This window comes from Glycine max, chromosome 15 (genome assembly GCF_000004515.6).
Source record: "Glycine max cultivar Williams 82 chromosome 15, Glycine_max_v4.0, whole genome shotgun sequence".
NCBI lineage: Eukaryota > Viridiplantae > Streptophyta > Magnoliopsida > Fabales > Fabaceae > Glycine > Glycine max.
In genome coordinates this window covers 13,805,315-13,819,051 of record NC_038251.2, presented here as the reverse complement: position 1 = coordinate 13,819,051, position 13,737 = coordinate 13,805,315, and the positions used below count along the sequence as shown (strand labels likewise).

General features: G+C 35.6%; 2 protein-coding genes across 2 annotated transcripts; one reads left to right on the top strand and one right to left on the bottom strand.

Annotated features, from left to right (window-relative positions):
• The first annotated feature begins 8,092 nt into the window (after positions 1 to 8,092).
• Positions 8,093 to 9,100, top strand: LOC100775360 (LEAF RUST 10 DISEASE-RESISTANCE LOCUS RECEPTOR-LIKE PROTEIN KINASE-like 2.2). Its single transcript, XM_003547390.3, has one exon. The coding sequence runs from the start codon at positions 8,108 to 8,110 to the stop codon at positions 9,098 to 9,100; it is 993 nt and encodes a 330-aa protein (XP_003547438.3). The 5' UTR covers positions 8,093 to 8,107.
• A 1,335-nt stretch (positions 9,101 to 10,435) lies between these two features.
• On the bottom strand, positions 10,436 to 13,255 carry LOC100820269 (LEAF RUST 10 DISEASE-RESISTANCE LOCUS RECEPTOR-LIKE PROTEIN KINASE-like 2.2). The gene is made up of 3 exons (XM_041010061.1): positions 12,945 to 13,255; positions 12,715 to 12,841; positions 10,436 to 12,210 (listed from the first exon to the last, which is right to left on the bottom strand). The coding sequence occupies exons 1-3, from the start codon at positions 13,008 to 13,010 to the stop codon at positions 10,925 to 10,927; spliced, it is 1,479 nt and encodes a 492-aa protein (XP_040865995.1). The 5' UTR covers positions 13,011 to 13,255; the 3' UTR covers positions 10,436 to 10,924.
• Positions 13,256 to 13,737: the final 482 nt, after the last annotated feature.

Below are 13,737 nucleotides of genomic sequence, written 5' to 3'. Positions count from 1 at the left end.
AAGAGATTTTACACTTCAGAGGCTAATAGAAGAAGGGGATGGATGACTAATAGCAAGAAAATGGGGAATGGCTAAGAAAGAGGATTTCCCCTAAGGGATAGGCCCATGCTTTGGATAGTTCTCAGACTCGGTGTGTCTTTCCCTTCTGCTTCCTTCTCCTTATATAGGCATTAGGTAGCTTAATTTTCATGTTGACTTCGCACTTAGCGCGAAAGCCCGCGCTATGCGCGCCTTTGGGCTTCGTTGTGAGATTTTTTGCGCGCTAAGCGCGAGCACACGCTAAGCCTGGGTGGCGCGCTAAGTGAGCTATCCACTTCTTCAATTTTTCTTCAAGGCTTTTTCTTCCCGTTTTTGCATCAATTTTTCCTTCAAAACACTTGAATCCTTCTTTTCTTGACTTTTGCTGATAAAAAATAGCAAAGATATTAATTTCTTCATTATTTCATTGAAAATAATAATAAAGTAAAGAAATTACACCCATTTATTAGCCAAAATTGACTATCAAATTAGCTTATATTTCGTAGTTATCATTTTCGATTAAGGAGCTCCCATTCGCTGTCTTTCTTCTCCTCCAACTTATTCTCATGAGTGATTGGCTCGTGCAAATCCTTGCAGTACAAATGGTCTTCCATCATCGGCTTCCAATATGAATAATTTTATGCGGTTAGCTTGAACATATCTCCATCATGAGTGACAACTCCTTCCATCTTGAATCACATAGGATAATAGCTCCCCACAAACTAGGTGAGCTCTGATACCACTGTTGGGAAACACCAACACTATTTTCCTCTCCGTAGACTCAAAATAGGTACTTAGTGGAAACGGAAAAACAAGAATAGAGAGTAGAAAAATGACATCACAAATTTTTAACGTGGAAAACCCTTTCAACATGAAAGGTAAAAACCATGGGGCCAAGCCAGTAAATATCTCTACTATTTAAAAGTAGGATAACAATGTCTCTCTCAATACAAGAGAATACTTCTTAACCTCACCCAACAAGGATGGTTTACAATTCCTCACAACTCTCACCAAGTCTGGTGGAAACTAGAGCTCTCCTTCTCTCAAAGAAGAATACAAGAACTTTTTTTCTCACTCTCACTTTTGCTTTGCTTCTCTTTGGATGAGATGAGATGGGATGCTCCAACTCTTCACAAGTCTCCCTATTTTTAGGAGAAGGATGTGACTTTCTTCAAAAGTGAGTGGTGGATGCCAATAAATGAGTTACATTCATAAAGCTCATTGTAACTCTAATATTCAATTTCCTAAGTGAAGTGTGTAAGTCTCAAGATCAAAGGAACCAATTTCAAGCCCTTGAAAAGTGCTCCACAACTTCCTATGCATGCCTTGGAATGTGTTATTCAATTTCCCATGTATTTGAATTTGTATGTTTACTTGAATGTGAACCAACTTTAATTATGGAAGAATTTCCAACAAATTTATGAAAGTGAGAAGTTTGTGTACGCATGCCATGTTGAGAGCATTACATAATCACGTGCTATATGGCATTGCATTTTTTATTTTGATTGTGGCAGAAGATATATTATATCACTCGCACACGTGTGTGTATCTTTTTGCAATTAAGATTCACCTCAAATAAACCAATATGTCAAGAATAAAATTTAAGGAAATGGCACCGGGCATGGGGCATAGTTTCTAATTTTTTTTTTTGTTGGGGAAGGGTTGGAATAGTTAGTGTGACACCCTCTACCCCTCACATATATATTAATAAAGGAATAAAAATTCAAATATTAATTAAAATTATTTTTAAAACATTTTTAAATACAAGCTTTTCAAATGGGTAAAAGGCTCACATTCACTTTCTTCTACATCATATTCAAACTTGTCCAAATAAATAATAAAGTCATCTCGACTCAAAGAAAGTCATATAAGTCTCATACAATTAATATAGAACCTATATCCTAATGTCACATCCTATCAGAGCGTGGTGTTCCCGTGTCCTCTAGCATGAGGTTCTTCATAGTCATCCACCTATTCATCTGCTCCCCCGAACACAAAGTTCAAGATCATCACAGGATCCAAACACAAACAACAAACCGGGAGTGAGTTATCACATTGCTAACTACTAGAGAGAAACAACACAACATATAGTAGCCAAATACAATTTACTTAGCATATCTCACATTATTTCATCACTTTGTCATTCATCAATCACACCTTTCAATCATCAATCATTATACACAGGAATCACACACTCCGATCAAGACATAATAACACATCAATTTCATAATAAACAATTAGCAAGCGTATGCGACAGTTATGCTAAGACTCAAGCCTATATGCAATGTGGTACCATGTCAGTGAAAAACCACCCTGGGGCGCTTAGGAGTACATAACAAGACACACCACACAATGGGTTTGTCAGGTCACTCTCACTAAGTAAGATCATAGGGAGACCAGTCAGGGTCACGATGTTTTGCGAGAATGCTCCAACCATATGGGATCAACATAGGCTTAAAGGAGCACTCAAACCCGGTGACCCCCAAGGCCTACACTCCGAAGAGTCTGTCAGGGCCTCTCCCTCCTGATTCAGGTCCAACCACTAAAATTATTTTAGCACACAGACTCTATCTATGAACTGTACAAAACACACGACTCCTCAATTGTTCTCAAAATAATTTTAACTCGTTGCCCTTTAAGGGTCTTATCATTAACTCGTCGCCCTTAAAGGGACTTAACATTAACTCGTCGCCCTTAAAGGGTCTTACAATTGTGTGATTGCACAGTTCATAGTTCATAACTCAATACACACATCTCATCTCAATACACATGTATTTCATCATCCGTCACATGTTCAATTTATCACATACTCACAGTTTGAATCATCATTTCATAACCTCAACATAACAATTTATACAAAAGATTTCATCACAACATGGGGTGTAAAATCCTGAAATAGTTTCTCACAATTATATCACAATCAATTAATCAGATTCATGGGTTAAACACAAAGACATCAAGAGCACTCAAGTTTATCAATCAATTCTCATCAGGACATCAATTGGTACATAGAACACAATAATATTATATTTATAATCTCAAAATAATTTTAACTCGTCGCCCTTTAAGGGTCTTATCATTAACCTGTCGCCTTTAAAGGGACTTAACATCAACTCGTCGCCCTAAAAAGGACTTAACATCAAGTCGTCGCCCTAAAAGGGACTTAGCATTAACTCGTCGCCCTTGAAGGGACTTATGATCGTGTGATTGTACAATTCATAGTTCACAACTCGATGCACATATATATCTCAATCATATACATACTCAATTTATCACATACACTTAATCCCAATCACAATGGTATAATCTCAATTTAACATGTTATCACACCTCATGAATCATGTACACTTTACCTATGAACTATGCAATACACACATCTACTCAATTGTTTTCAAAATCATTTTAACTCGTCGGATTCCCACAGTGGATCCCATCACAATACTCGTCGCCCTTAAAGGGTCTTACAATTGTGTGATTGCACAGTTCATAGTTCACAACTCAATACACACATCTCATCTCAATACACATGTATTTCATCATCCGTCACATGTTCAATTTATCACATACTCACAGTTTGAATCATCATTTCATAACCTCAACATAACACTTTATACAAAAGATTTCATCACAACATGGGGTGTAAAATCCTGAAATAGTTTCTCACAATTATATCACAATCAATTAATCAGATTCATGTGTTAAACACAAAGACATCAAGAGCACTCAAGTTTATCAATCAATTCTCATCAGGACATCAATTGGTACATAGAACACAATAATATTATATTTATAATCATAAAGAGAAAATTATAATTCAATAAACATCCCAAAATAAACTCAAATTTAGTTCTCTAAGGATCCCTACACATGTTCATTCTAATCCCCAATTGCGATAAACTCATCCCTTACCTCTAAGCGGGCTCACGTGTCTTCAGCCAGCGATAACAACATCTCTAGCGGTTCCTGGAAATTCTTTCAATTATTCATCCGACTGCTCCGATAGAATTCCCAAATGTCAGAGAGACAGAGAAGAGATTGAAACCTCCACTTGTACTGTCTTCATACGATTCCTTTTTATCCCTCCACGAATATTATCTCGCAAATCCCAACGGTGGAAGCTTGCGGAATTGAATTTCGAACAACGTATCCAAATTTCACAATAATCCAACGGTTAACGAAACCCAGGATCGTAGTTTTACCAAGACAGCTCTGGGTTTCTGCGGGCAAGAAAAAGGCTACAATGTGAAGGGTGTTTCTCTCAGTTCAGACATGATATCGAAATTCCCAACGGTGAGAATTCTCGGAATTGTGTTGCGAACATGATACTCAAATTTCACGATGATCCAACGGTGAACGGGTTCGAGATCGTCGTTATTCTGAGACTGGTTTGGTGGGCTGCGGGAAAAAGAAAGGGTTTTGAGAGGAGAAGGGGAAAAACGAAAATGAGGCCAAAAGAAGGCAGCTGACTTAACATAACTATTTATACCTAGGGTACTCAGCCTATTATTTGCTCTATATTTATTTATTTATTTTTTTTTTACTAAAAAGCTTTTTAAATTTATTTACGAAAAATTGGGATGTTACAGTTAGGTCATGGGTGAAGAAATTGAGAGGTCACTGCAAGACATTCTGCTGCACACAAGACCACAAGAACATAAAAATAAATTATAGCTCCCACATAGAAAATGAATGAATCTTAGTTAATGTAGAATGAGTATAAGATTAAAATATCAAGCTGAGGTGTGAAATGCAGTAAGAAAATTATCATTACTTTCTTTCCTTCTCTAAGAAAATTCCAAAAATTGGAAATTTTAAATTTGTGGAAAGAAAAAAATATCATGTTCACATTTTAAAAATAATAAAACCAAAGGGTCTTGAGTTATGAGATTATCAGGAACCTTGCTCTAAAGGAAAAACTAAGATATAAAATAATTAAGCAAATGATTAATTACAGGCAAAAGAATTGATTTCAAAGTGAAATATAAAGGCACGCCAGCTCCCATGACAATGTTCATCAATATAATTTAAGAACTTTTGATATTTTCCTTGGGAGTGGAAACTAACACCAAAAACTGTGGTAGCTGCTCTTATTTATATAGCACAATGAAGACAAGAAAACTATGTGGAGAGGGAGAAGGAGAGGGATAGAGAAAAGAGAACGAAAGAGAGACACACATGAACTTAATTATAAATGAAGAGATGGGCAGGGAAGAAGGGTCGGGGGCATAAATGAGTTAATAAACAACACTAACAGTTTGTTAGGATGAGAGATTTTGGAAATTTAGAGAATTTTAAATTTTAAAAATTTTAATTGCTTTAATTAAAATTCTTTCATTGTTAAAATTTCTTGTTTGGATAACAAGATGACTTGGTAGATAGTTAGATGAATTTATCCCAAATGGAGGAACAACCATCATGAACGTCATCACTTTCTTACAACCCTCACTCTCTCCCTTCCAACGCGCCACCGCCACAACCTCCTCGGAACCTGCTATCACAAGCTTCTCTCCCACTCCACGCACCTCCCTAACTCCACCTGCCTCAGTCGCTTGGTCTTTAAGCTCTCTTACCAGAACACACTCTCTTTTCTCACGTGCGCCCAGTCCATCGTCACGTGCCTCTGCAATGAACGCCAGCTTCACCGCCTCAACGCCAACTGCCTCGGCCTCCTCGCTGTCTCTATCACCAAGGTCAACCACACACTCTACGCTGCCTCCTTCCTTCGCTTCATGCTCCGCTCCGGTACCTCCCCCACGTCAAGGCCTGGATTGTCATTGTCGACCACCTCACCTCCTCCCCTGATCGCGGACATGGCTCCGCAGAGGCCTTCTGTGAAAGTTGCTGGGAATTTTAGAATTCCTTCATTTTTGAAAGAATTTAAAATTCTAAGTTTATAGTTAAAAACAAATTCCATTTTAAAATGCCAAAATTTTAAATTTCTTCTAAATGAGCATCAAAACAGATTATTTAGGTGGGAGGAATTTTAAATCCTCTGGATAATTACTTTATTCATTTTAATTTCCTCATCCAAACACACTCTAAGTTAACAGTATCATCAATGAATGTGGAGTGTGGACTATATCATTACAAGAGTACCCTTAGGCCTTAACTACCAATTGAATTGTCTATGGTATAGTCCACCTTTTTTAATTGCCTTAGTAGATATATATTATATATTATGCAATAATACATTGATCATTGATGAAAAGATCTGTTAGATGTTTTGCGGAGGAAGTATATAAATATATTCTTGTTTTTGGCCATTGAACTTTAATTTCTCTTCTGTTGCAATGCTAGATGTACTCCATTTTTGCTTTTGTAAAGTTACTAAAGCAACTTCATAGCACTCCATTTTTGATTTTGTAGACTGGAAAAAATGTCCATGTGGTCTCACAATGCTGCTGAATGAGAATTACAATTCTTCCCATGCATCCACGGAAGAATGTACAACAGGGTCTTTTCAGTCCAGTAGTCATGCCAATATCAAGTTATAGATTATCACTATTTTTCTTAAGAATCTTAAGGCATTGTTTTTTTTTCCTTTGTTTAAATCATATACAAGACTCAAACTCAATACCTGTGTTAAGTTGAAACAATTCTACACCAATTGATTCACATGTTTGTTGGTGTTAAGACAGTGTTTGGTATAATACTTTTAGTTTTTCTTCTTTTAAAAGATAGGAGTCATTAGTTTTTATACAAACTTTGTTTTTTTAATTTATTTACTAAAAGAAGTTACTTCTATATTTTAAGAGCTTTTTAATTTGTGTTTAAAAGTTCAAATAAAATTAGGACAAACACCATCTGAATCACACTTTTAATAATACTTTTCTATTTAAATGTTTTTGGTCTTTAAAAACGAAATTTTTTAATTATTCCTTATTCAAATTTTATTCATATTTAATTCTTAAAATTATAATAAAAAAAGTAGGAGTGGAAAGATGAAAAATGCTGTTAAAAAATCATGGGCCCAAAATATAGGCTTCCATTGAAGGGAATTACTTAATGCACCCACTTTTTGCTTAGTGCATCCCATAAGCTAAAATAATGAACTTGTATGGACTATTATACCCTTGGTAGTGTTTTACTCCACCCCGGTCCACTGCCACAAGAGATGACATTGTGGTGATGTAGCCGGCGATGGGAGAGAAGGCAGTGAGGGAGATGCACGAAAGCGAAGGAGTCAAAGAGAGTAACCATCACGGAATTGAAGCAGAGATCAAGTTCAAGAAATCGTAATTCTGGACTGAGTAATCTGGAATACTCAACCAAAAATACATTTATATGTATTAACAATGTCCACGTATGTACGACATCAATCGGGGAGTTATAAAAATGCATATGCTAAGCATGAAAAAAAACATAGGACCGAGGTGCAATACTGGAGACATGATTTGAATAAATCTGCTGGTTTATCCGGAATTGAGTCATCAAAATTTCAGTGAGCTCTTTTCCTTGCAAAACTCTCAAACAAACAAAAAAAAAATCAAATCAAACAAATTTTTTAAATTTAATGTTTTGGAAAACTAAAAAACTCTTTGAAAAGAGAAACAAACAGACTGTTAGTATTTGTTGTTAGATCCAGTAAAAAAGATGTCGTTAGAGATTTTGTTCATATCATTGATTCTATTAAGCTCATTCAATCAAGAATTTCCATGCTCAAACAAATATTTTAGACCGGCAGGGGATCTGTAAAATATAGAAAGATCACATTCTCTGATATTTGAAATGTGAAGCTTCATATCATGCAGATATCATCCGTTTGCACATTCGATATAGCATTCAAATCCCGCATCACATCCCTATATATCCACTACTATATTTTTGAATCTTATTACCTCCGAATTAAATATGTCAACTACGGACCGATTTGAGCAACTTAGCACGTAGCATTTGAACCTGTTTTATATTATTCTGTTCTCTTTTTGTTGTATGTTGGTTTTTCCTATGTTTTGTCACAAAATTTCTGACGGTAAATTAACATATTGCAGTTGCGTTCTCATCAGTGATGATTTGTTTGCTTTGTCGTTGCTATAAAAGATCCAAGATCAAGACTGGTAGCAGTTCAAACACATTTGTGACTCTCATTATGGATAAATTTCTGAGTAATATGGAAAAAGAAAAGCCAATGAGGTATACTGGTGAGCAGCTCAGGATTGCAACTGATAACTACACTACAGTGTTGGGGTCAGGGTGTTTTGGAGAAGTTTATAAAGGAAATTTTAAGGGACGGAACCATATGGCTGTGAAGGTTCTACGTGGGAATTCAGATAAGAGATTTGAGGAGCAACTTATGGCAGAACTAGGTACAATTGGAAAAATTCATCATTTCAATGTAGTTCAGTTGTGTGGATTTTGCTTTGATAGAGACCTCAGAGCACTGGTTTATGAGTACATAGGGAATGGTTCTCTTGACAATTATTTGTTTCATGAAAACAAGACCCTAGGATACGAAAAGCTTCATGAGATAGCTGTTGGGACAGCAAGAGGCATTGCATACTTGCATGAAGATTGCAAACAAAGAATAATCCACTATGACATCAAAACAGGAAATATTCTTTTGGACAACAAAAGAATCCTAAAGTTGCTGATTTTTGGATTGGCCAAGCTTTGCAGCCGGGAGAATACTCATATAACTATGACAGGAGGTAGGGTCACTCCTGGTTATGCCGCACCTGAGATTTGGATGCCATTTCCTGTAACTCACAAGTGTGACGTTTACAGCTATGGGGTGTTGTTGTTTGAAATAATAGGCAGGAGAAGAAACCTTGACATTAACCTTCGAGAAAGCCAAGAATGGTTTTCAGTATGGGTTTGGAAAAAAATTGATGCTGGAGAATTGGGAGAGTTAATAAAGGCTTGTGGTATCAAGAAGAGGCATGAGGAAATGGCTAAAAGAATGGTTAAGGTAGCATTGCTGTGTGTCCAATATATGCCAGTATCAAGACCAATAATGAGTTATGTGGTAAAAATGTTGGAAGGTTCGGCGAAAATTTCTAAACCTTCGAACCCATTTCAGTATGGGACTTTCCCTGCTCATTTAGTCCATGCATCAAGGACCAATGCTAGTACAAGTGTTTGAAATTGAGATTTTTAACAACTTATTAGAATGTCTTTGAAGTTTCTCATTGTTTATAAAGTAGGTTGAAGGTTATTTGTGTTTAGAAAACAGTTAGTTGTAAGCTAATGGTGCTTACTTTTACGTATTAGTCATGATTGTTTTTTGCTCAACCTAATCTGGGGCTTTTATAGATTTTATATTTAAGCAACATGTTGTAACACTTAGTGTGTGAATAACAGAAATATTTCATCACTTTTTGCTCCTTTCATCTAGTGTGATTTTTCTGTTTGATCCTATACAACTATTTATGTTCGGTCTTATACCTTGTTTTATGTTCTGTTTTATAGATCGTATCAAGAACTTCATCAATCTCTTAGTTGTCTATGAGGGAATACAAACCAGAGTCTGTGTGAGAGAGAATACTAGCAAGAAAACCTGCACCAAAAACCTTCAAACAAAAATGGCATCCACTAGTAGTTCATGACCTCCACCTCTTATTTGTAGGAGAAAACTAACACTTTTGTGTTTCTAAAATGATGATTTTATCTCAAATCTTAAAGTTGAAAGTAAATTACACTAAAAACACATGAGGCTTCCTGCAATTACACTTCTTTTTTTACTCCTACACTAACCCCCTTAATTGTTTAAAAAATATTACACCATGCTCCACTGTGAGGGAGGTTACTGTAATTGTTAAAACAGCAGGGGGAGTTTGTGTAATTTCACAAAAATTCGGGGTGATTAGCGTAATTTGCTCTAAAGTTTATTGGATGTTATGGAAAATGAATGCAATCCACCTCCTTTACCAAATGACCCAACAATAGATCAGATAAGAAATAGTAATGATGAAGTGGAAAAGGAAAGCAAAGCACTTGTCATTATACATGTGCAACACTACATGATAATGTATCTATCAAGATCTTGAATCTTTAGACTATAAAAAAGTCTTGGGACAAGTTGAAGTAGAAGACTATAAAAAAGAATGTAGGTTCTGAACATAGGAAAATAGCTTGAAGCATTGAAAATGAAAGAAACTGAAATTGTAAAATATTTTTCAAAGAATTTCGAAGGCTGGCACACAAATTAGATTGCTTGGAGAGGACTTAGTGATCAAAAGGTTGTGGAGACAATTTTGGTGTGTCTTCAAGAGAGGTTTGAATCTAAAATCTCCTATCTAGAAGAAAATAAGGATATATTTTTTTGCAAACAACACGTGTAGAGTTCATAATACTTTGCAAGCTACTGAACAAAAAAGATCAATGAGGAATGAAGAAAATATTGAAAGTGCTCATATGGACAATACCAAAGGCAAAGTTCATGAGTAATGTGGTGAAGATGGTTGGAAAAGTAAAAGGCAACAAAGGAGGAGGTTGGAAAAGTAAGCCCAGGAGTTAAATGTAGGTCCTGCAATCAACTTGGTCTGGAAAAGGTTTGCAAAAATAAACTAAACCAATAAGGACAACAAGCTCAAGTTGTTGAGCATCACCAGCAAGATGCGGAGCAACTATATATTTGTTGCCACTTGTTATTTAACTAACAATAGTAAAAAGGTATGGCTAATTGATTGTGGGTGCACAAATCATAAGATATGACACATAGATTTTTAGGGAATTCGATCAGTCCTACTTCTCAAAAGTAACTATTGGTTATAACGGAGAATGTGTTGCCATGGTGTACAAGTATCACAAATTTTTTGAGATTTTAGTTTAGGCGCCAAGAATTGGGTTGCAGAATATGCATGTATTGTAATATTCAAGAAAGCTCAAAATCACTCTTGTTTTATTTTAAATACACAATTAGATGGAATTTCTATTTTGCAGCAATCTCTGTACTGATATGATACAACTAAGTGGGTTTTTCGATCTGAAAAGCATTGTTCTTGATTTTAGAGCCAGATTCTAGTAAAGATTCCGTCTCCCATGATGTAGTAGTACCACTACCTGAATCTACAGTGCTTCCATTTGGAGTCAATTTTGGCTTATCATTCATCAGGTTTTGGAAGGGAAATGGAGGTGGAGAAATTTCAATTTCACCCTCTAACATCTTCACCACATTACTCATGAGAGGTCTATCATCTGGTGAATACTGAACACACCACAGAGCCACCTTTGACATTCTCTCAGCTATCTCCCTGTCCTTGTTTTCAATTCCACAATGTGAAAGCATTACAAATAATTCATTATTCTCAAACATATTCCATGTCCATTTTGGAAACCATTCTTGTGATTCACTGTAGGCATCATCAAAATGCCTTCTCCTCCCTACTATTTCAAAGAGAAGAATACCAAAACTATAAACATCGCACTTCTCAGTCACCGGATAAGGCTTCCACATTTCCGGTGCAGCATATCCCCTTGTTCCTTTAAAGTGTGTATTGACTGAAACATTGTTTTCCCTGCTGCAAAGCTTTGCCATGCCAAAGTCTGCTACCTTTGGTTCCAAGTTGATGTCAAGAAGAACATTCTCTGGTTTTATATCATAATGAATTATTCTTTTTTGACATTCCTCATGTAAATAAGCAATTCCTTTTGCTGTTCCAATTGCAATCTCATGAAGCTTCCCAAATTCAACATGCCGGTTCTGGCTTCCAAACAAGTACATGTCTAGAGACCCGTTTTCCACACACTCGTAAACAAGAGCTCGCTTTTCGTGGTGGAAGCAGAAGCCATAAAGCCTGACTAGATTGACATGGTAAGTTCGTCCAATGGTGCCAACTTCTGCTTTGAATTGCTCTTCCATTCCCATATCCAAACTTTTGATAACTTTGACAGCCACATGTTCTCCATTGGACAATTCCCCTTTGTAGACAACCCCAAAAGCACCTGAACCCAATATGGTTGAGTAATTCCATGTAATTATATCAAGTTCCTTAGGGGAGAATCTGATGGGTTTCTCCTTGTTGATGTTGCTTAGGAATCTTTCCATTGTTGCAAACTCAGGTTTTGAACCTTGCACTCTGGAATCTGATGGTATTACTACTTCAATTTCACTAGTTGAAGGAAATGAAAGTGAAGCTTTATGATCGTTGTCTGAACTCGGAAGCTGGGCATATGCAGGAATGGCCTTCTTCAAGCACTCAATAATGGCATATACTATTGCTATAATAACTACTATTGTTACCACTCCTGAAACTGGAAATTGAAATAGAACAAAAGGTAGCTTTTCTAATCAACCACAGGACGATTGTGAGGAAGAAGGATGAGAATATATAACACATGTTTCTCTCTGTAAGCTATCTACTCTCAGTTTTACTTGCACTTTGCCATAGTATTTTGAGTATCAACCATTTCACTTTTGAAGCCAATTTTCTATATATACCGTAGATACAAAACTACACAATATTGCACTTAAGAGTAAGAAAACAAATGCAGGAAAAACGCTATTCATTTCCATTGGCGGTTGAAATCCTGATAAAACACATACAAATTTACAAGTTTCAACCATTTGTTTTTTAATTTAATTATCCTTTTAGTCACTATAATTGCAACAACTTTCCCTTTAATCTTGATAGTTTAAAACATTTCATTTTAGTCCCTATAGTTATTGTATTTTTTTCAATCATATTATCATGAAATTAAAAAAAATGGATATATCCCAAGCATGCATGGATCCAAAAGGTTTAACTATCTACTTACCAATGGATGCTATTACTGCCATTTTCATAACATTGTCAAAAATTCCCTGCGCCTGATCTTGAAATTCGTCATGTGAACTGTAGAACGATGGAGGAGAAAGCCCAAAATTCATGTTTGTGATATAAGCCTGTGCAGGAAATCCTTGAGACAAAAGTTAACTGTGGAATTTGGATTAGCAAATGACTTGAATAATAATGGAAAAGAGTTATAGAGGTATTCTAGTACTTAACTTGCATGTGGGTATGAAAGAAGAATAGTAGTGTGTTTGACCAAAGTTTAGTATGAAAAGGTCTCATGTAAGACCTTTATAACCATTATGTACCAGCAAACGCGTGTTTTGTTTAATTTCGGGGAAAATTAAGGCAACCTATAACAGTCTAGATTTTATAAGGTTTCAAACATGTATAGTAGACAATTTAGTTGGAGATATGCTTTGGTAGCAGAAACCCACTTGTCTCTGTTTTATTGGACAGAAGCTAAAAAAAGAAATTGTAAGAAAGTGTCAAGTTTGATGGAAATCATAAGTGTGTTTGAATGGTCTTATGCATAATGTCATCTGTGATGAACGATCGAATTCGCAAAACGAAGCATTTTCCAATCAATAAATGTAACAAGGTCAAACTTAATACCGGTACGTAATTGTGAACCATATCATGTTCCACTATAATAATGATCGTGAGTCCGAGAAATCTCCACGAACTTTCGAAGTACAATGACAAAAAGAGGGGGAGACATAAGATTGAGATGGAATACAATTTCTTTTCAACTAGATTGCGACCCGCGTAATGCGCGGTTAAATAAATAAAATAAATTAATAAAAGAAGGTTTGATTCTATGTTCTAATATATATTATAATTTCATATTTATTTCTTTTAAAAATATTAAATAATATTATTTAATTTAAATCAGTATTATTCTATTACGTGATAGATGTTATTTTATTATTCTTTCTATTATAGCTATATTCAATTATTATTCTATTACGAAGTTTTTTTATCCCTTACTTTTTTAAAGTTTTGGAAT